The sequence below is a fragment of the Stylophora pistillata genome, chromosome 2, assembly GCF_964205215.1.
Source record: "Stylophora pistillata chromosome 2, jaStyPist1.2, whole genome shotgun sequence".
NCBI lineage: Eukaryota > Metazoa > Cnidaria > Anthozoa > Scleractinia > Pocilloporidae > Stylophora > Stylophora pistillata.
Genome location: NC_142520.1, coordinates 36,256,000 through 36,278,225, shown reverse-complemented (window position 1 = coordinate 36,278,225; position 22,226 = coordinate 36,256,000). Strand labels below are relative to the sequence as shown.

General features: G+C 36.0%; 2 protein-coding genes across 2 annotated transcripts; one reads left to right on the top strand and one right to left on the bottom strand.

Moving 5' to 3' along the window:
- Window positions 1-493: 493 nt before the first annotated feature.
- On the bottom strand, window positions 494-11,948 carry LOC111345891 (phospholipase ABHD3). Its single transcript, XM_088750417.1, has 9 exons — window positions 11,635-11,948; window positions 10,442-10,563; window positions 8,812-8,872; window positions 7,573-7,618; window positions 7,336-7,448; window positions 6,382-6,561; window positions 6,191-6,254; window positions 3,479-3,647; window positions 494-1,915 (listed from the first exon to the last, which is right to left on the bottom strand). Exons 1-9 carry the CDS (start codon window positions 11,907-11,909, stop codon window positions 1,713-1,715), a joined length of 1,233 nt encoding a protein of 410 aa, XP_088606543.1. The 5' UTR covers window positions 11,910-11,948; the 3' UTR covers window positions 494-1,712.
- On the top strand, window positions 11,941-20,938 carry LOC111346703 (vesicle transport through interaction with t-SNAREs homolog 1A). The gene is made up of 8 exons (XM_022953980.2): window positions 11,941-12,246; window positions 12,370-12,428; window positions 13,899-14,009; window positions 15,671-15,754; window positions 16,133-16,217; window positions 17,177-17,247; window positions 19,189-19,250; window positions 19,659-20,938. Exons 1-8 carry the CDS (start codon window positions 12,153-12,155, stop codon window positions 19,744-19,746), a joined length of 654 nt encoding a protein of 217 aa, XP_022809715.1. The 5' UTR covers window positions 11,941-12,152; the 3' UTR covers window positions 19,747-20,938.
- Window positions 20,939-22,226: the final 1,288 nt, after the last annotated feature.

Sequence of the window (22,226 nt, the reverse complement as noted above, 5' to 3'; positions counted from 1 at the left end):
ACTTGGTTGCTACCGAATTCACGAATTTGATTGGCTGAAATCAATATTGAAAGCGGTCTAGATTTTCCCATCTGGACCGGTCAAGAAAAAAAAGGTACAAAGAATATAAAAAATTGGCATATAAGACACAGCTATGTAATAAACATCTTATTAACTGAGCTAGGTCAGTCTGTATAGGAGAATCTTGACCTCGGTCACTGGTACAGACCTCACTGTGTTCGGTCTGTACTGGCGACCTCGGTCGAGATTCTCCTATACAGACCTCCCGCTCAGTTAATAACAACTATGCACAACACAGAGTCCCAAATAATGTGCAAATAGCATACAAATATCCCACAATATTGCACAGTTGGTTTTGTTCCTTATTAAAAAAAAAAATGTTTAACTAGTTGACTGAGCACACTATGCTTCTCTATCCACCTTGCTTTCCGCCCTTTATGCAAAATGAGGAAAAGTATGGTGGTACAGAAGGCAGCAAACGCATCAAACCAACAAAGATTTCTTTAATCTTTATTGTACTTGATTAGAAGATTCTGGAGAGTGGATCTCTGTGACTTAATTGGGAGAACTAATACAATGAAGCTTAATTCAATGTTCGCAATACTGACACTGATCGCAACTGAAATCAAAACCTAAAAAATCTAGTCCTAAAACAAACTAAAATGAATTATTCATGAACTGTCAAATAAGGAAAAACAAACTATTCATGAACTGTCAAATATAGGAAACCGCAATTGCTTAACTATTTAAAACCACACAGAAACAGAAATATACTTGTGCAAATTTCAATAATCACGCATTGTTCAAAGTCACGCAATGAACTAGAACTGTTCATAACATGTGGCTTGGCAGAAAAAAAGCAGTTGGAAAATAAATTTTGGTTTGTGGTATTGCTTAGTTTTCTTGCTCTTTGTTTGTATTTTGGCTCGCCCTACCAGCGGCCATCAAAATACAGCACAACTCCAAAAAAACACTGAATGACACTATACACCAAAACATCTGATGTAATATATCTACTATTAAACCCAATGGTAACTTGTATCTTGTTTAACTCTTTGAGTTGGCCTCGTGACTATCAGTGAATTATACAGAAGTATATCAACAGAGACCCGTTTCTCACAAGTCCTGGTAGGTTAACAGGCCCAAAGCCATGCTTTAAAATCAAAATAGACAGAATAGAAAATAATGGGACACTTGAAAGAAGGTTCTGGCACCCAAACCAGTTTAATTTGTTTCTTTAGCTGATAGTTTTATTGTATTATTTTCAAAACTTTTGAAACAGCTTTACAGGCCAGTTAAGTTACAGAGACTAGCAAGAAATGGGCCTTAATTAGCAGAGCTGTTACAAAATATTGTATTTTCATAATTACCTTTACCCTCAAAATTGACATCTTTGTATTATGTATGTACAAAATAAATATTTCAGACAAACTTGTTCTTCAAGAACAAGATTCTTCGACAATTTCTTTCATGTTGTGTCTCAACAGGGTCAAATATTCCTTTTGTAAACTGGAAAAATTATATTTCCATGAAATTGGACTTGTGAATTGTAAAGCTCTCCAAAAAGGAAATATGTTCACCATAGGATATCAAAACCATGAAAGCAGAGCTGTTACAAACTATTATATTCCTCAAATTAAATACCTTTTCCCTCAAAATTGACATATTTGTCTAAAGTATGTACAAAAGGAATATTTCAGACAAATTGTTTATCAAAAACATGATTCTTCTACAATTTCCTTTAGTTTGTCTTTCTCAACCAGGTCAAATATTCCTTTTGCAAACTGGAAAAATAATCTTTCCATGAAATTGGACTTGTGAATTGTAAAGCTCTCCAAAAACGCAATATGCCCACCATACGATGTCAAAACCATGGAAACCATCGGATTCTGAGCCAGTGCTTCAAGCGGTATGGCTGTATTTTGAAAGAGAGAAAAAGACACATTTTATGAACGTAACATTACAGAGCTAACATAGTTAGTGCTTATGGTACCACATAGATAAAATGTAAGCTCATAAGATGTACAATACCATATCATAAGTCAGTGGGTACAACTACAACTTTGTAGCATAGCAGCACAAAAAAAAACAACAACAACAACATAAGGGTCTTCAAGAGAAGAATTAATATGTTAGATGTGTCATGTTATTTACTTGGCCACAGGTTGGTAAGGGTGGAAAGTGTTCCAAAGGTCTTGAGTATGCCCAGAAGCCATAGGTGGAGGGCAGTACAGTTGAACCTGATTATCTGGACTCCTTAGGACTAGCCGAAACAGTACAGATAACTGAGGATCCAGATAATCAAGAACATGAATACAAGCATCAAAAACTGATGAAATTATTATAAGAAAGTGACATTAAATTGTGAAACAAAACTTTTATAAATCATTTTGAAAAATATATGGTCACCAGATGAGCCAATAGAGCATGAAATCTCACTTACCAACAATGCAACTCTAAGCCAATCAGACCTCATTTGAATGTTGTTCATTAGGTACAATGTGTGCAAGCGCTTTTTGAAAGCAAAACAAACTCGACTTTATTTCACTTTTCAATGCTGTAGTTTGAAATGAATATGACTATAGAACGTCATCATGACCAATAAATATTCATGACAAAATTATGACCAGACAAAAAGTGAGGATAATGAAGAAATCCAGACAGTCAAGGTCTGGATAATCGAGGTTCGACTGTACTCAAGACCTAGGGCACAGTCTTTACATAAGGATCAACCCAGACAGTAATATATTAATTTTTATTTCTTCTGCTGATTTGATTTTTCTGCTTTGCTGCAAATGGTGTGTAACAAAATTCGGAAGAAAGGAGAAAATACTACAAGTGTTACTACCAAATATTTTCTGGTTTTTCACATTTCTTTTTCAACCCTTTGTAGTTTCTTTTGCATTATTATCTTTAGCGTTTGTGGTTTTTCTGCCGCAGAAATCTATTTTTCTTTGTATTGGTTAGTTTTGTGGAATGTGCTCAGGAAACTTTTTCAGTTCTAGTCAATGTGTCATCATGTTAAGATCCGTAAAGCTCAATGTCAAAACTTTGAAATCCCTAACGTGGACACAGAAGTAAGTCATTCACTTTGTGCATGTTGTGCATCATATTACTGAAATCTAAAGTTTGTTTTTGTAGTTTTAAGGTAGTTTCTAGTTGATCTAATTATAGTTTTTCGCTGTATTTATCTCCTAGTTTTTGAAACCGCTTTTTATGTTATCTTTATACCGCCCAATCATCGCTTCGCTATGCATCGCTTCTTTTTCAACGTTGTTTACGTCTCATCGCTCCGCTTCAATAAATTTGTTTACATCCTTATCGTCGTGAGCACCATTATTGTAGCAAAAGTTCTTAAAGTGCGTCAAGAATTTTTTGTCCTAACGTGGTATTAAACGATCGTCCTGTGAGTAACATTCTACACTCACAACAAATGAATGTTTTATAAGAGGATTATTAGATTTCCTAAAACACTTACCATGTAAAGGTGAAAATGGGTCATCAGCAGCATTTAAACAAAGCACAGGTACTTTAATGGTATGTAATGATTTAGTGTGAAGGGAAGCAGCACTGTAGTATTCTTCATAGTTGCGATAACCAAATGTTGGTGTTGTAAACCTCTCATCAAATTCACGTATTGTCCGAGACTAGCAAAAGGGAACAAAGAATATAAATAAACTCTTCAACTCCCAAGATCTGACTTTCAATTCTCCGTTCTAGCTCCCACACATTTCCTTGAGAATTAGTCACGAGAATTTGGTGTTAGATGAAAAAAAAAAAATTCAAGTTGATAAATTTGAGTATTCCCATTACAGTCGAACCTCAATTATCCGGACCCGTTGGGACTTAGGTAATCAGTCTGGATAATCGAGTCCGGATAATAAAAAATATGAATATCAATGAGACAAATATGGAAACAAAAGAAATAAAGGTAACACACTTTAAATTCTAAAAGTCTGCTTCAATGACGCCGAGTGCTCGATCTTTTAATTAAAAGCGGAGGAGGTAATGCGTTGTTTTAAACGCACTTTTCCTGAATTTAGACATAATCTCTGAATTTCTTTACCTCATAAAGTTTGGAAGATCAAAGCTCATTAATAATCATGAAAAAAATGGGACCAGAGTAAAAGTCCGGATAATCGAAAAGTCTGGATAATTGAGGTTTGGATAATCAAGGTTCCACTGTACCTGTTGCTGGATAATGTATGGGTACAATAGGGAGAAGTTATGTGTTAATCACTTTTGAGAATTAAAGGGTTATTAATAAGTAATAGAGTTTATTATCCAACTACACCTAGACGAGTACAAATAATGCCATAGACGAGTACAAATATCACGCGGTATTTGTACTCGTCTATTGTAGAGTACCGGTTAAACAGGTTTTCTCGCATTGCGCAAGGGAAGAATTGGATTGTAGTTACGAAAAAAAAACAAATGGCTGACAATTTGAATCATATTTCCGACGACGAAGAGTCAGAATGGCTAAAAATATAGATCCAAGTTCATTAGATGAATCGAACGAAGAAAAACAGCTTGACGACCAGAAAATTTCTTCATTTAATGAAGAAAATAGAAACAGGAACACAACAACGTGCCAATTCCATTCCGCTTCGCATACTTCTGTCACGCACTCCCCGTAAATAAATATCCGTGAAATTCGCCCACACTGAAATAACAGTTTGGCATGTTGGTTAATAAATAACTTATTAGATGTTTTGTTGTGTAGTATCGCTGAGTATTTTTACTCGTTATTTGTATTTTGACTCGCCCTACGGGCTCGTCAAAATACGGCACAACTCGTAAAAATACTCAGCGATACTACACAACAAAACGTTTAATAAGATATATTTATTATCCAACTGTGCTTCCTAGAGTACAAATGACGCACAAGACAAGTACAAATATCACGCAATATTTGTACTCCAGAAATATCCACGAAATTCCAACCCACACTGAAATAACAATTTGGCGAGTTGGATAATAAATCTCTTATTAGACGTTTTGTTGGTTGGTATAGCAGAGTATTTTTATTCATTGTGCCGTACAGGTTCGTCAAAATACTGCACAACTCGTAAAAATACTCAGCAATATTACACAACAAAACATCTAATAAGATATATCTACTTTCTATCTGTTTACTGCTGTTATGAACCATTTGCATGTATGAGAATGTTTGGAGAACACTCAAAAAAGTATGTATGTCACTTGCAACCAGCTCATGATTTCCAAACATTTCTTGTGTACTCCTAACATTCCATGTGAATTATATTATGGCAGCAAAGTAATAGAAAGTGTGATCTATTGCGATTACAAAATAACTATGGGTTTACCAGTGCAATATAATGAGGACCCTTATAGTATAAATTAAAGTGAATATGGAAAGCTTTGATGTCATTTTCATATGAAAGCTCTTAAACCCTTTGCCTCCCAAGATCTGATGGTTAATTCTCCCCTCTAGCTGTTACACATTTTCTTGTAAATTAGTTACAAGAATTCGGTGTTAGATCAAGGTAACAACTTCTACCTGATAAGTTTGAGTGTTCTCATTACCTTTTTTCTGGATAATATTACATAAAGGTAAAAGATAAAGCCTGCTTACAAGCCAAGTGGCCCATTGGGCCAGTGCTTAACTCAGGTTTCCATAGCATGAGGCGACTAGGAGTATTTCAATCTACTCCCCTCTTGGATGGAATGCTAGTGCAGTGTTAATCCCCAGAATTAAATTCACCAGTACCCATTTGCACCCCTGGGTGAAGAGAAGCACTGTGAGAGTAATTAAGTGTCTTGCCTGAGAACCCAACAATGTCCCCCACCAGGGCTTGAACCCGGACCACTCGATCCAGAGTCGAGTGCACTAACCATGAGGCCACTATGCCTCCACAATATTACATATAGTGAAGGGAAAACCTGGGCTAAAGGGGCACAAGGTAGAAGGTGTAAAGAAACTGTAGTGCTGCATCAGTGGGGAAGTAAAACAAGGTAATTTTGGTTTTATCAACTGAATTGATAAATGAAAGTAAATTGGCCACCATAAAGAGTTTTCGAGCAGCTGACGAAGGGCTAGGCTCAAAACATCAGCTCTGAAACTCTTTACAATGGCCAATTCACATTATCAACTCAGTTGATAAAACCAAAATTACCTTATAATTCTATTGCACTATTATGCATCCAAAAATTATTTAGTATTTACCTTTAATGCATGGTGAATATCTAATGGAAGTTTTCCAACATGCCTTTCAAACATTTCAAGATTCCTACAAATATAAAGCCAATAGGCTCAGTTATATTCAGATCAAATAGAAAGACTGTACAAGAGAAATTAAAACTGTACAATAACAACAGCAAAGATTATCTTAGAAGACCTGCTCTACTGGAGTTTACCTGTACAACATGTGGACGAGATTTTTTGTCAGGTGCTTGTTGAAGAGGAAACAATTGATTGGTTCTTCAAGCGAATAACAGGACTCCATGCAATCCCATGGAACAGAGACAGCCATGACAGCAACAAGACCATACCTGTCCTCTTCTCTCATTTCATTAACATAGTGAAGCATTATCATTCTGTTAGAAAAAAAAAAAAAAAACAAAGATAGGTTGCGGTAAGAACAGAAAAGTGGTGCACACAGCTGAGCATGTCAGGGCTCGACACTAACGGTATACAGCCAACTAGCCACAGACTAATACAAATTCAGTTTTAGCCAGTGGTTTTTGATTTCCACTAGCCAGTTTGGCTAGTAAACAATCTGATTTATTGTGTAACATCTAAGTTGTCAGTAGCCACTTGGCTGGTAAGTTGAAAAGTTAGAGTTGAGCCCTGTACAGTACCTAGACTTAATGCAAGCTAACATGAAATCTTTTTATGGTAAAAAATTTTGACAACCCTAAACTTTCAAAGTTATTGCAAGATTGGACAAATTTCAATAATGCTAACCTAGAATATTTGTAATTTGGTTTCTTAACTGAGTTGATAGTGTACATTCATATTGACCACTGTAAAGGGTTTTTCAAAGCTGACACCTCAAGTGTTAGCCCTTCATCAGAGTCAATGTCAGCTTTGAAACCCTTTATGATGGCCAATTTACTGTCACTTAGTTGATAAAACCAAATTGCCTTGCTATTCCCACTGACACAACACCACAGTTTCTTTAGGAACTTACCTCCTTTGACATTTATATTTTGTATTTATTCCTTTATATTCCCTCTGACAGTGGCCAATTTTCATGATCAACTCCATTGATAGAACCAAAATTACCATATACAGTCTGGCCTTGATTATTTCATAAACCCATAACACCATAAAATGTATCAAATAACCTTTCCTTTAAGAAAACTCACCCGCCCATTGAAACTCCCATGGCCAAAATTGGCGACTCGGGATAGATTCCATGGATATGTGACAGGACAAACTTCAGGTCTTCAGTGTTAGCAGCACAGAAGGTACGTGGAGTCTGTGTTATAGAAAAAAAGACCTTTGTTATACAAATCTTCCTTACAGCAAATCTTTTGCACTTGAAATTTTGTACTTGATGTAAGACGTGGTTATGGCATTCAGTATAACGCTCCCTCTCTGACCTTCAATTGAGAGGCACCAAATCCTCTGTGATTGGCAACAATAGTCCTACAACAAGAATAACATTAATTATTACACGACTCAGGAATTCTGAGGGCCAATAACTAAAATCAACCCATCAAAATGCTCTATTGCTGGTCAATATTCTCTCAGTATTGGACCTGGATCTGTCCCGAATGGTCCCGAATGATACCACACTTGTGTCCCTTTGAACTTCACTCGTGTAATAAATCTCTTATTAACCAAGCTTGCTTGGGACCGTACTGGAAGAATATCGGCCCTCAGTCTTTTTTGTACGGACCTCACTGCGCTCGGTCCATACTGTCAAGACCTCGGGCCGATATTCTCCCAGTATGGCCCTCGCGCTTGGTTAATACAATATATTTATAGACCACTTTCATAAATGGCTGCCGAACTAATATTCTTTTGTTTAAATTTAAATTAGCCTTTCTGGCCTCGCTTGAGATAATGTATTCTTTTGAATTTTGTACTGGAGAACGAGGTCAGAAAGGCTAATTTAAATTTAAACAAAAGAATATTAATCCGGCAGCCATTTACGAAAGTGGTCAATTATTATTGATTAATAGCTCTCAGTTAGCTCATGTTCTATGGTGATTTAGCAGGCCATATTTCATTTAAATTCAAAAGTCTGTTTGAACTGAAATGTTCAGGACTCCTCTATTAGAACCCAGAAATATATCATATAATTATATACATTATCAACCTTATTTTCTATGTCCATACTGTAAGTTACAGGACCTCCCACTTAGGCTATAAATCTGAACAGAAGAAACTCAGTCCATAACTGGCAGCAAGGACCTCAAGCTCAGTTAGTAAGAGGTATAAAATAATAAAAAAAATTAAATTTTGTCAATAGTTTGATGTTCATATCTTAGTAAAGGGGGGGTAGGGGATGCAAAACTGATTTCTGATTCCAGTTTGCACTCTTTTCATCTAAAAACAAAACACAGCAGATTAATGATAAACAAATTCTTCCAGTTTTTCATTTCTCTTTTGCTCCCTGCCCCCTTGAAATACCCATCACCCCCATTTTGCCTGCACTTCTCTTATTCTTCTCTCCTACTCGTTTCCTTCCCAAAGTTCTTGGCATTTTTCAGGGAGAGAGAGAAAAGCTTATTTCAGAGGACCAACTGGTTAAAAGAGCAACAACAATATGAGGTAAATGTATTTTAAAACATTCATTGGTATACTTTGTCTAATTTTTGACAGACTAAATTTACCTAACTCCAAGTTTTTCTCCAAGTAACACCAAGTGTCTGCAGTAGCTTGTCTCACTCCCACCTTAGAGAAATGAGTTAATAATTTAGAAATAACTTTTATATCATCTAACCAAAGGAAAAAAGCAAAAAGTGTACAAATCTTGTGGGCCACCATATTCCACAAATCACTTGACAAAATGTCACTATTGCGGTCAGTCAAGGCTTTGAGGGCAAATTACCATATTTTTTTGCTTAGAAGGTGAGCATTTTTTCATAGAAATTTTGCCTGATCACCCTTGAACTGTCTCAGATTTGGGGGAGTGCATCTCATAGCCAAGTGTTTTTATGCAACAAAATTCAAGAGTTAATGTCCTATTTTCTAATTTGAACCTAGTATAAAATAAAAGATAAATAAATAAAAGGCTAGGAATATTGGTTATTGACTTTACTTGACTTGGTGGTTCTGAAAAAAGGGGTTTTATTTAATATACTGCTGCAGGTACATATTAATCTCCTTCTATGCCTTCACTATAAGTTTCTTTTTCCTGAAACGGACTATAGCAAACATCAACTAGCCAAAGAATGAAATTATTTATCCCAAGTTTCAGGATCACACCCAAAGCTGACCAGTTGGGAGATACACATAACTCATCCATTCTAAAAGTGTAACAATCTTAAGGAGAAATAAATTTCATGCCCTTCAACCAGTAAAAGCCTTTAACCCCCTTTCACTTCCAAGATCTCAATAATAATTCTCTTAACTGTCCATCATACAATTCTGATTGTGTTAGTTTAGAGAATTTGGTAATGGATCAAGTAATAATCATCTGATTGATATTTAACAATTATTCCACAAGTGCACGTTGGATATGAGATGATAGATAGCCAACGAGGTGCGTAGCGTTGAGTTGGCTATAATCACCTCATATCCAACAAGCACAAGTGAAATTATTTTTTTATTAAAAAAAAAACACCCCCAAGATATTAGACAAACCTTCTCGACTTTATTCCGTGAGAAGAAACTGGATTTAACAATTGTACAGAAATTGGATTATGGTATATTGGCTCCTATACCATAATGGCTGAGCCAATAAAAAGTCTTGAATTGCATTATCCAATGATCCAGTTTTTAATAATGTTCTTTATTCTCATTACCTGTCTACCTCATATTGTAATGAGATGTTTTGTCTTGGTCGCTCAAAGAAGTTAAAGCCTTAACAAGCCATACCATCAAGAATTTTGGAAGTTGCTCACAAACCCAAAAGAACAATCAAGCAAACCCAGAAATAAGCTGCTTTATTACACGACTCGGGCAGTCAGAGGGCCAATAACTAAAATCAACCAATCAAAATGCTCTATTGCCGGTCAATATTCTCGCAGTATTGGACGGGGCACTGTCCGAATGGTCCCGAATGGTCCCGAATGATACCGCACTTGTGTCCCTTTGAACTTCAGTTGTATAATAAATCTCTTTATTAACCAAGCTTGCACGGGGCCATACTGGAAGAATATCAGCCCTTGGTCTTTTTTGTTCGGACTGAGTGCAGCGAGGTCTGTACTGTCAAGACCTCGGGCCAATATTCTCTCAGTACGGCACTCGCGCTTGGTTAGTAAGATATATTTATGACACACTCTTGCAAAAAATGCTTACCGGTCAAACCAGGAAGTACTAAGACAGTAGGTCTGGATGCTGCATCCTTATAACTAGTACTATTATCATTATCAAACCAATCCAGGCAAACAATTCCACCATCTGGGGTCACTAGAGTCTCCCTGAAAGAAAAAGTATTTTAATCAATTGACAAACTCTGGGAGAATATTTCCAGATATGAATAGAAAATGGCACAGGTCATCAGAAATATTTAGCTAAAGAATTCCCTTGCTATAAGGACCAGCAAGGCAACCATCAACTGATTATCTTACAAATGCACACTGCAAATAGAGAGTCAAGAGTGTAGCCTATCATATTGTAGAATTTGAGATAGAACTTGTCGATTTTTACAGATAAGGATATTCCTACTTGATTTTGACTTTACCTCAACTAAAAAAAAGTCAGCTTGAACTGTGACACACCTAAATATTTTCATTGATAATAAAACTTCCCACCAGGAAAATTTGCGAAATGAGTTCGATGGAAGAAATTAAATTATCTGCTGTACATTAAAGTGATGAAAAAAAAAAAAAAAAGACAACAAAAACAACAAGACCATAAAATACAGCTATCTCCTTCCAAATCATAATAAAATAGCAAAGATTTTAGGGTATTGCATTACATGTAAATCTATTTTGGGCATTAAAAACAGTGAATGAAAATGCCGTGGGATCCAGTTGCACCGAGACTATAGTGCAAGACTGACTTATTTATCAATAATTCCAAAAATTCACTCCAAATTTTCATTTTTAGCACACAAAATTGCTTAATTATTGTCAGATTTCGTTTCTTCTGTCGCCTCGTACATTTGAGTTACCAAATTAAAATGAATTTTTGGCATTAATTTCTAAAACCTGGTTATCATTCGATTGCGTGCAGGTGCAAATAAGCACATTACGTAAACCATGCTAATGCTCTTCTGCCTGGTTTTATTTCTCATCAAACTGGGATACCCCTTAAATTTCCCATCACCAAAAAGTGGTATGAGACGGCCGTCTTTTCTTTCACAACTGGCTTTAAGTTTTTTTTTTTCGTTTTTTTTTTAATCTTGCCAATGAATGACTATCAACAAAAGCCGGTAAGTACGTACTGAAGCCAGCGCTCGATTGGTATTTAACGTAATGTAAAACTTCGAAATTTTCAAAATTTTCGGAACAGATCGCTCCAAATGCGTTTAAAGACATGTAACTTACCTTCGAAAAGGGACTGATGGCCTAGATCGGATCAAGGCCCTTATTACTGTTTGAGCTCTTGCACCGAAGCACCAAAAGGTTGGCCAATATTGTTCGCTCACAATCGGACAACTTTGCAGAATGAACTGCTGCAAACGACCTTTCTTGCCAATCAAACGCGGTTTCTGAACGACGTGAAACAAGTAGTATGTGGAGTAGATTATAAATAGAACTGTCAAAAGGGGTAACCATTGCCATTGGTAAAGAAGATGGAGAAACTGTGGCAGGGAAGCCATGCCTGTCGATGCTTGTCAACAAAATTCCCTTTCGCCGCAAACTGCCAAACAAGGACAATGACCCTCTAGTGTCCAGTGCAACGCATTTAAAATAACCGAGTAGTGAGAGACTGGAGCACGTCATTGTTACAATGGTTGATGTTGAAGTTGCTTCCTCGCTTTCATTTGAATATCGACAGAATAATTTACTGTGATCTACACCAATAAAAGAAGATTTAGAGTAACAGGATATTTTTCATCATCATGACGGACTTGTTCAATCATTATGAGCAACAGTTCGGGAACGTCAGCGCCGAAATAACAGCGCGTATTTGCAAGATTCCCAATCTACATGGAAGTAAGTTTCTATCGTGTTCAGATTTGATCAAATTTGCATTGTGATTGATTTGAAAGCCGGCTGATGGCAAAGTTCACCTTAGTTTATTTTTACGAAATCCATTTGTATGTTGACTCTTTTTAGCCGCTAAAAAGGGTGCTGTAACGGACGTGGAAAGATGTTTTGACGAAGCTCGAGAATTGGTAAGTAATTTTTTTGAAAAAAATTGTCAAATTCATGGCAACTTAATTAATTATCACACTTTGAATCGGTGAAGTGGGTTATTTTCTCTTGTCTATACGAAAGTGCTTTAGATTGTAGTTGTCCAATTACAAAAAGTGAATTTTCACTTCTCTTTTTTTTATCATGCGTGAAACAAATGTTGCCGATGGGAAATACTTGTACATGTCCCATAGTATGTCTTATGAGTAATAGCTGTGTTCTCCTTATCTGAGAATTTAATATTTCTTACGAACACTGAAAGTTGAATTTTAAGACTTTGTTCGTTAGCAAACAAGGTGAAAGGGGGCAAAAACGAATTCGTGAAAAAATAAGGTCATGTTTTTAATCCACGACCAAAGTTTCAACCGACATGTGCTTTTGATTTCTTCAACTTCTTAGTAGTAGTCTACCAACATTTTAATGCCACTAAAACTTGGGACAGTATCAAATGTTATAAAGTAACTGAGAAAACACAAGCACCCTGATTGGTCAAAAACCTATTGTTTATTGCTTGGGTAAACCCATAGAAAATTGAAACATTTAAGTTTATTTTATAAAAGCAACAGACCTGAGGTTCTATTGGTTTACTGCTGCAATAACCCTCTTGGGTTCATGGGAGAAAAGTTTGAAAACACTCTCATCCATTATATGAGTATCATATATGTATACTGCAGTTTGACGAAATGTATGAAAGCGATCCTTGCAGTAATGAACCCTGCTTATATGGTAGTAGAAATAAGAACTGAAAAAAATTCAGGCCCATATGGGATTTGAACCCATGACCTTTGCGATACCGGTGCAGTGCTCTACCAAATGAGCTAACATTAGCCAACTGGGAGCTGGTATAGGAGAGGTCATGGGTTCAAATCCCGTACTGAGAAGATTAGAATATCTATCTATTTCTTGATGTTATAGAAAGGTAGCAAATTCTTCTCAATTATTTTAAGACCCTGAGTGTTGGTCAAGCCGGGGCTTAAACCCTCGACCTCCCGCACAACAGTCCAGCGCACCATCCATTGGGCTAGCTGATTTTCACTACTACATTTTAAGTAGGGCTCATTACTAGGAAGATCACCCTCATCAAGCTTGCGATGTACAAAGTTTCCTTGTTTTCTCCCATTATCACATGTGGGCTATACTATTATGCCAGTAAGAGGATAGAACAAAGCATTTTATTGCTTGACCCCTAACCCTAACCCTTAAGAGTGACTGGCATCTAATTTCTCATTACACCATCACTGCTGCATCAAACAGTAAGGTCAGGAGAATAAAGGAAACGATCACTAACTCAAGGAGCATATGATTGGTGAATAAATTCTCCTTGTCAATGCAACAGGAAATGTATAGAGAACAGTTTGGAGAATGTGGGGTCAAGGGTTAAATAATTGTAATAAAATGATTAATTATGAAAAAGTAAATAGTAATTTTTGGAGTGTTCTCTCTCTTAATAGATTGAACAAATGGAATTGGAAGTTAGAGAAGTAACAGGAGAAGAAAAACCCAAATTGACAAATAGACTCAAAGCTTACAAGAATGAAATGAAAAGATTTGATCAAGATTTGGTGAGAATAGAATGGTTTCATTGAGTTATTTCGCTGCAATTTATAACTTATTTCGTAATATTTTGAGAACGTTACACAATTTTGATATCCAATTTTGAAGTTTATCCCTAGATTTTATTACACATTTCATGGTTATTCAAGCAAAAGCTTACTCTTTCCTTGTGTCAACACTGTCTTAAAAAATGAAAAAAATGATATTAAATCTTTTTCCAAAACTGTTCTTTTTTTTGGATGTCAAAACAGTGGATGTCTGTAACTCATGAGCACATAAGTGGAGCACTGCATCTTACTTTTACTGCTGCCAAATGTAATGCCACAATTCTGGTGAACACAGCAAAAAAAAAAAAAAAAAAACATCTGCATTTGCTTGTTGTACTGTGCTACAAGTGGTAATAGAATTGACAGATCACAGATCACATGCCTAAACTGCACCTTTAAGATTTGCACATACCCAAGTACCCTTTCCTCTTAAAATTATAGACAGGCAAAATGTTCCCTTACCCTCCCCTGCAATGCCCTGTGAACTTGCCATGTTGGGTCGTTTTTGCACGGCCATAGTTATCAAAAGCTTCTTATTACAAGAGAAAAGTGCACTACATGTACAATGTAACCTAAGGTGGCTGAACACAGTTTTCGCGTGCGCTTTTGCTGATGCAATTCAGCGCACGCACAAGGATTGCAAAAAACAAACATGCCATCAATAGACCCATCATTTTATTTACTCAACACGTACCCGTACTATCTGTGTTATTTTTCTCTATAGTTGGCGCAGTGTATTGAGGGCTTTAATCTTTCATAACAAAGATATGTTAGAAAAGGTAACGGTGCAAAGAACCCAGCAATTCTCAGCTTTTTCGTCGTCACTGAAAGAAACCAGTTAAATGCAGCGCATGTGTAGTATTAGTAAAAAAATTGCGATTGAATGGAAAATTGCTTTCTCGGAAATATGCGTATTTCTTGAGAACCACTCATTAGAATTTCACAAAATTTGGCACAAAAATACTTTAGGAAATAAGTAACTGGAGTATTAAAAAAATTGATTTTGAACAAAGGAAATTCTAGAAAATCAAGTGAACCTTCAACAAGGGATAATCAAAGACCTCTCTGTTAAATTGTCAGTAAAATGGTGTTAACTTGTGAGTATCATTACAAGCTCCTTGCATGCAAATTATAAAGAAAATCTAATGACTAGATTTTCTACAAAGAAACAAAACCAATTTTAATTGCCTATTTATATCTATTCATTTCACCATGGCAATGGCACATACGTCAGCTCAACTATCGAAAAAACAAAGTTCATGTTGTTAACTTGCTTGCTGCCAGTTTTGGCGACCGAGAGATCAAGGGTGTTAGAGAAAATGGTGAAAGAAACAAAGGTATCAAAACTGTGTTCAGCCACCTTAAAGTTATTTATTTGAACTTCATAATGGGGCTTGCTCACCACAGAGTCTCTGTGGCTCTGTGGTAGACCATTGGAGCATGGAATCCAAGGGTCTGAAGTTTGATTCCTCATGGGGACTTAGAAATTTTTCTTTGTCCCATGCCCCTGACAAAACAAAAACATCTTTCTTTTTCTTTACTGAGCTCAAAACTTACCATCTTTCTTACTCTTGACTATTAATTTTAGTAATTGTTGTTGACACTTTTTTCTGATTTCTCAGAAAAAAGCAAAAGTAGCATTCTCTGATCAAGAGGGTAGACATGAACTCCTCAGTGGCGAGGATTCGCATAACTCTGAGGATCAGGTGTGTTTTACAGTTATTTATTAGGGGTTTATCCAAGTGAGTAAAGCATGTACTTAATAAATAAGGCTGCATTGTTCAAAGTATGATTATGTAGCTGAGGGTTAGTCAGCAATTTTTATATTTAGTTAAAATTTGTAACTTCACAGGAGGTTTTATTGTTTACCTTCAATTTTGTTTCAAGCCAAGGTATGATACCTTAAAATGTAAACCCTTATATATGCTATTTCAAGAGAAATTATGTACAAGTCAGAAAACTTTTAATCTTGGACTATCACTAGTTCCTATTCAAACTGCTGAGCCCAGAGTGCCAGAGCAAGGGACACTCTTGGAATTTTTGAAAACACTGACTGTACTTTTCTTATCATTGTTGCTATTTAGAGAGCCAGATTGTTGGACAACACTGAAAGAGTGGAACGATCTGGGAGACAACTTGAGGAAGGTTACAGAATGTGTGTAGAGACAGGTGAGAGTAGAACTGCACTGTGATGTTGTTATAGACCAGAACTTGTCAAAAAGCTGTCTGTCATGAAGCTCTCCTTGCGTTTACCACGGGGTGTAGCATTCTTTCCAGCTGTTTTTAGCTTAAAGTTTGCATTTTACTCTACACATTTCACATTTAACACCCCCTTCTCACATACCACATATCACATTTCACATCGCATGTTTTACATTTTGCATTTCACATTTTGCATTTCACATTTGGCATTTCACATCTTGCATTTCACATTTTGTGTTTCACATTTTGCGTTTCACATTTTGCATTTCGCATTTTGCATTTCACATTTTGCATTACACAGTTCACCAAACACTTTTTCACTCCTCTTACTGCAATGAATGACATAATGCAATGATCCAAGCTGACTTCAAATTTAACCTCCTACAACTGAGTTCACCATGCTTGTACTTGGCCATGCAGTGCCATAAATTTCCACGTTTTGCTTTACACTACCAAAATCTGCATTTTTTCTCTTTTATGTTGAGAGCACAGGGCTTGACACTAACTTTTCAATTTACTAGCTAAGTGGCTAGTAAGTTGAAATGTTTCAACAATTTCAGCTTGTTTACTAGCCAAACTGTTTAATGGAAATCGAAAACCACTAGCCAAAACTGAATTTCTACTAGTCTGTGGCTAATGGGTTGGCTACCATTAGTGTCGAGCCCTGTTATCGCCAAGAAATGAAAGGGTATGGTAATGAATTTTCAGTCAAAATTTCTTTATATCCAGTTTTTTTTTGTTGTTGTTGTTTGTTTGTTTTTTTTTTGTTTGTTTGTTTTTTTTTGTTTGACTTTGTAGGAGTAATGTTAATGGAACATTAGCTCTGTGAGATCTCTCCTGCCAAATTTTGGCAAAGCTTATAAGTAAATAAATAAATTAATTAAACTTTCATTTTGTTGACTATAATTTGTGATTTGGTCTTTCAGAACAAATAGGAGTTGATATTATGAATAATTTACATAGAGACAGAGAAGTCATAGAGAGAGCAAGGGACAGGGTAAGTGTTGACCAACATCTAATTTCTCCTTACAATATCACCCCTGAGTCAAACATTAAGGTCATGAGAATATAGGAAATGATCAACACCTACAGAAGCTCTTGATTGTTAAACAAACTCTCCTTGTCAGCACCAAAGGAAATGTATAGAGAACAGTATGGAGAATATGCATACTGATGATTTGGGTATAAAGAGTTAAAAGAAGAGGGGTAAATGTTGATTTAGGTGACTCAAAAGTTTTGGCCTCGCACTGTGAACATTTTCTAATCAATGAGAACTGGTAGTGTCCAAAATATATAATTATAGCTAAGCTAAGCTAAGTACATTGGTTTCTCCCCGCAAATAACTTAAGAGCTAATCGAGGCGGGAAGATCTAAGGACAGTTTACAAGTGCAGGATTTATCTATAGATGGACTAACAATGAAAACACTACTATGCAGTGAATAGAATAAGCATAAAATAGAGCAAGTATTTTAAGATTACAAAAGGAGGCTAACCTAAAGTATTAAATAACTTAATAAGACGGGAGACTTTGACATAATCATCTTCTGACTGTAAAAAAATTGGTAGTAACTCCATTGTCTTTTTACGAAAAGATGAACGTTCCAGTTGTTTAATTGAATAGAGGATAGGGTTCAAAATTTGAGCACCAATTCTCGAGAAAGAAGTATACATTTTATCTTTTCTAGAGAATTCGACAAAATACGAGTCACTAGAGACTGATCATTGTTCTATAGTTATGAATCTGACTTGTTTTAACAAACTGATTGAGTATACTAACTGGTGCTGTCTGTCTGTTGATATCATAAAATAAATAGTTACTATCTCTGAAAAATAGGCTAGGCTGGGGAAGACAATTTGATTTGAGAAAGAAGGGTACGGTGTGCTCCTTAGACTTACTGAAATAAATAAGACGTAAGGCCTGTTTTTGTAGAATTATGATCTTTTTTTGAAATGTCACAACACAATTTCCCCAAGCACAAATACCATAAGTTAAGTATTGGACAATTAGTGAATTGTAAACTGAAAGTAAGACACGATGCAGGACATAATGTCGAATCTTGGCAATAATTCCTATTGACTTGCTAATTTTGTGGCAGATAGATTCTATATGGTATTTCCATGAAAGATTTGAATTAATCATTAAGCCGAGATAATTACATAGTCTTTCATTTCAAGGTTTGCATACTTAGGTATTAGTCACAGAGTCAAAAATTCTAATCCTAGGTATATAAGGCATATTTTTTTGTCAGGGACAAAAACTTACAAAGTTTGATTTTTTTATGTTCAGAGATAGTTTATTGGCCTTAAGCTAATCATTGACATTGCCAATTTTGCGATTAATTATATTAATTATATCTTGTTAGATGTTTTGTTGTGTAGTATTGCTAAGTATTTTACAAGTTGTGCTGTATTTTGATGAGCCCATAGGGCAAGTCAAAATACAAATAACAAATAAAAATACTCAGCGATACTACACAACAAAACATCTATAAGTTATTTATTATCCAACACACCAAATTGTTATTTCAGTGCTGGTGAATTTTGGGAATATCTATTTACAGGGAGTGTGTGACAGAACCATGCAAAGTGGAATGGAATTGGCGCGTTGTTGCATTGCTGTTTCTATTTTCTTCAATAAATGATGAAATTTCAATGTCGTCTAGCTGCTTTACTTCGTTCAATATATCTAATAAACCTGGATCAATATTTGCCAGCCATTCTGACTCTTCATTGTCAGAAAAATGATTTAAATTGTCCACCATTTTTTTTTGTAACTTCAATCCAATTCATCGCTTACATGATGCAAGTAAACCTGTCTAACCGGGTCTCTGGAGTACAAATACCTTGTGACGTTTGTTCTCATCTTGGGCGTTATTTGTACTCTACAGAGTGTAGTTGGATAATATACACAATTGTCCTCTCTCTTTTTCTTTGTAGACTCGAGCAACAGATAAGAATCTATCAAAAAGCTCAAGAATTTTAACAGGAATGATGAGAAGGTATTATAATAATTAATTATTATTGATAATTAAAATTATTATTAATTAATAATATAAAATAATTTATAATTTTATGACTGTAAGATGTGCTGTTGGAGAAAATGGGAATATCAAAACTCATTACCTATTTTCTCGGTTTTTGATAAAGAATCTGGGACGGGCTTTTCAAAGCTGGATTAAGATAACTCAGGTTTAATGTTAATTCTGATTTCAGATCTGAAAGCTTTAAAAGAAAGGTGTAATTCTTTTTTCTTTTGGATGCTCTAGAGAAGACTATCCCAGAAGAGGCTCATGAACAAAAGAATAAAGAAACCAGGATTAAAATTCAACCCTGGGTTGGTGCTAATTTACCTTTGAGCCAGAATGTAACTCATCAATCTTTCTTTCTCTTTTATTTTACATTTGCAGGATAATACAGAACAGAATAATAATGGCTGTTATCTGCCTGGCAATACTGGGTGTCATTGGACTGATCATATATTATGCTACCAAATAATATCACTTGGCTTTAGGTACCTCCATTCTGGATTTCACAAATTTTAAGTATAGAATTTAATCTGAATTTGTTGAGAAAAGACAAGTTTAATTTGGGAAAGAATGTAAATACATAAGTCAGAGTTACGAAACAATTTATGGCTGTCTGATGTAAAAAGTCACTTTTTGAAGTATTTTTTGTTTTTTCATGTTAATTAAATTGACCACTTAGGAAACAGCCATTAGGTTCATATTTAATCTAAATAATCTCTCTACAAGTGGAAATTCTTGGTTGTAAACAATTACACTTGTATTTTTAATGCAAAAACTCTGCATAAAGTGGATGCTGGCTCAAGATCCAAATTTCCTCGCAAATTGATTCACTGTAGAAGCAAGTAATTGAATAAAATCTTGCATTCTGATTGGTTAACAAAGTGATGTATGTAGCATGGAATTGCGAGTTGAAAATGAGGCCAAGTGATATTGTTTCACATCTCTTGTTTCATGCTCAGGATAAAAACAAACAGTATTATTGCTGTTCTCTTTTTTTCTTATTTTTATTCAATTATGCCATTCAAGGAAAATCAATTACCAAACTTGTGAATTCCACTTTAAATTTCACTTGAAAACCAACATCACACAAATCACAAGGTGATCTGGCATGAATCGCAAAGCGACGAGTGCTGCATTGGTTTTTCCTCATCAAGTAATGAATTCCCTCTGGAATGAGCCTGTATTCCACTAATACTGCTATTAGACCTTTTTAACTCCCATGTGATAAACATACAACTTCTCCCAACAATATCCATACATTCTACAGCAAACAGGTAATGAGAATACTCAAACTTATCAGGTAGAATTTGTTACCTTGATTGAACACCAAATTCTCGTAACCAATTTACTAGGAAATGTGTAGCAGCTAGAGGGGAAAATTAACCATCAGATCTTGGGAGTTAAAAAGGGTTAAGAGGACACTCAGCAATAGTTTTGTAGATGTCTGCTAATACTACACAACAGGTTTCAGTGCATCTTCAATTATCAAATATCACTCAATGCATAATTAAAGCAATGTTATTTTAACTTGTGATATTGTTTTTCATAATTAGGTCATGATTAACGCGAGACAAAAGTTGTAAGTTTTAAATGAAAACTTAATGGAAGAACTTAAAAGCTCTTGTCGCTAAAAGAATAAAGAAATCGTTCATTTAGTAGAAGTTTGTGACACGAGTATTTGTTTCATATTGGTCATAGTAGCTGTATATTGTAGTTCTGAATCAATGTAAGGCTCTGAGCAACTCTGCTTTGGGGTTAATGTTGCGTTAGAGGGGAGGGGTGGGTGTGCAATTGCTTAGATACTGAGTCGACATTGTGCGGGAGATCGAGAGTTCGAGCCCCGGCCGGACCAACACTCAAGGTCTTAAAATAATTGAGAAGAATATGCTTCTTTTCTATAACATCAAGAAATGGTTAGATATTCTAGTCTTCTGGGATAGGGACGAATAAATGGAGGTCCCGTCTCCTGAAGGGTTAGGGGTTGGAGACGTTAATTTCCCACACACGAGATTACAGTGTGATGGATGTCCTTCCCCGGGGTGGGATGGGTGGGTTGGGTTTAGGTGGATAAACCTAGTAGGGTGTCCTATTGTTCTTCCACCTGTACAATGTACAAATCTTTAGAAAGACATTGATTCGTAATTCTTCAGTTTCTATTGATTTACAAGCCATGATTTTGAGCTCACAGATGATGGTGATGATGCATCTGTCAAGCGCATTCTTCATAGCGGGGCTCCCACGCGCGCTTCGCGCGCGTGGGGCATAGCCCCATACCCATGGAACATGGTCAACCTCTTTTCGTTTGGTTGTCACGTGACTGACCGTACGTACGTACGTACGTACGTGTCTTCAGATTGCACGGGTAGGGTAGGGGAGACTATCAAAATGAAGGGAGGGGTGTCTCAGGCGAGTCTTGGTGAATGCACATCTTTTATTTTATTCATTAATATTACGAACTTGGGAGCTCCGCTTTTAGGTTTGGCTAAATCTATATGTTATTGATATGCTCTAATGCGCTTTACAGCACTTTGTAGAGGACTTTGGCAACATTGCTTTGAGCAGTTCACAATTTTTAAAAGGAAATTTTGCAGGTGCCTCCAATTATGGAATTTTTGGAAACAGTGCGAGACCGCAACACCGGGAGCTAGCTAATTCTTTGCGTGAAGTGTGTGGGTTCTTTAACGGCCCTGCTACCGGTAACCAGTACAGAGAAGGTACATGAGGTGGGGACTACGATTCATCGTCCTTATCCGAGAAGACTAGAACGCCTAACCATTTGCGGCTCTTACTTGATAGACAAGACACAGTGTGTGTTAAACAAGAGAGAACAAAAAAAAAAAAAAAAAAAAAAAAAAAAAAGAACGAGGAAAACAATAAAAACAATAGGTCAGTAAGGTGGTACGTGTTCTGTTGTGACTTGCCTGCGTCTACCACACCGAGAAGAAGCCA

What these genes read in the sequence shown, in the direction of transcription:
- LOC111345891 (XM_088750417.1), bottom strand. Translation starts at nt 11,909, where the DNA reads ATGGCTTCCCTGCCACAGTTTCTCCATCTTCTTTACCAATGGCAATGG. An exon ending in ATATTCACCATGCATTAAAG is followed by an intron (nt 3,648 to 6,190) that starts GTAAATACTAAA and finishes CCCTTTTGCTAG; the next exon opens with TCTCGGACAATACGTGAATT. An exon ending in CCCATTTTCACCTTTACATG is followed by an intron (nt 1,916 to 3,478) that starts GTAAGTGTTTTA and finishes TTCAAAATACAG; the next exon opens with CCATACCGCTTGAAGCACTG.
- LOC111346703 (XM_022953980.2), top strand. Translation starts at nt 12,153, where the DNA reads ATGACGGACTTGTTCAATCATTATGAGCAACAGTTCGGGAACGTCAGC. An exon ending in CAGAATGTGTGTAGAGACAG is followed by an intron (nt 16,218 to 17,176) that starts GTGAGAGTAGAA and finishes TTGGTCTTTCAG; the next exon opens with AACAAATAGGAGTTGATATT. An exon ending in TAGAGAGAGCAAGGGACAGG is followed by an intron (nt 17,248 to 19,188) that starts GTAAGTGTTGAC and finishes TTTTCTTTGTAG; the next exon opens with ACTCGAGCAACAGATAAGAA.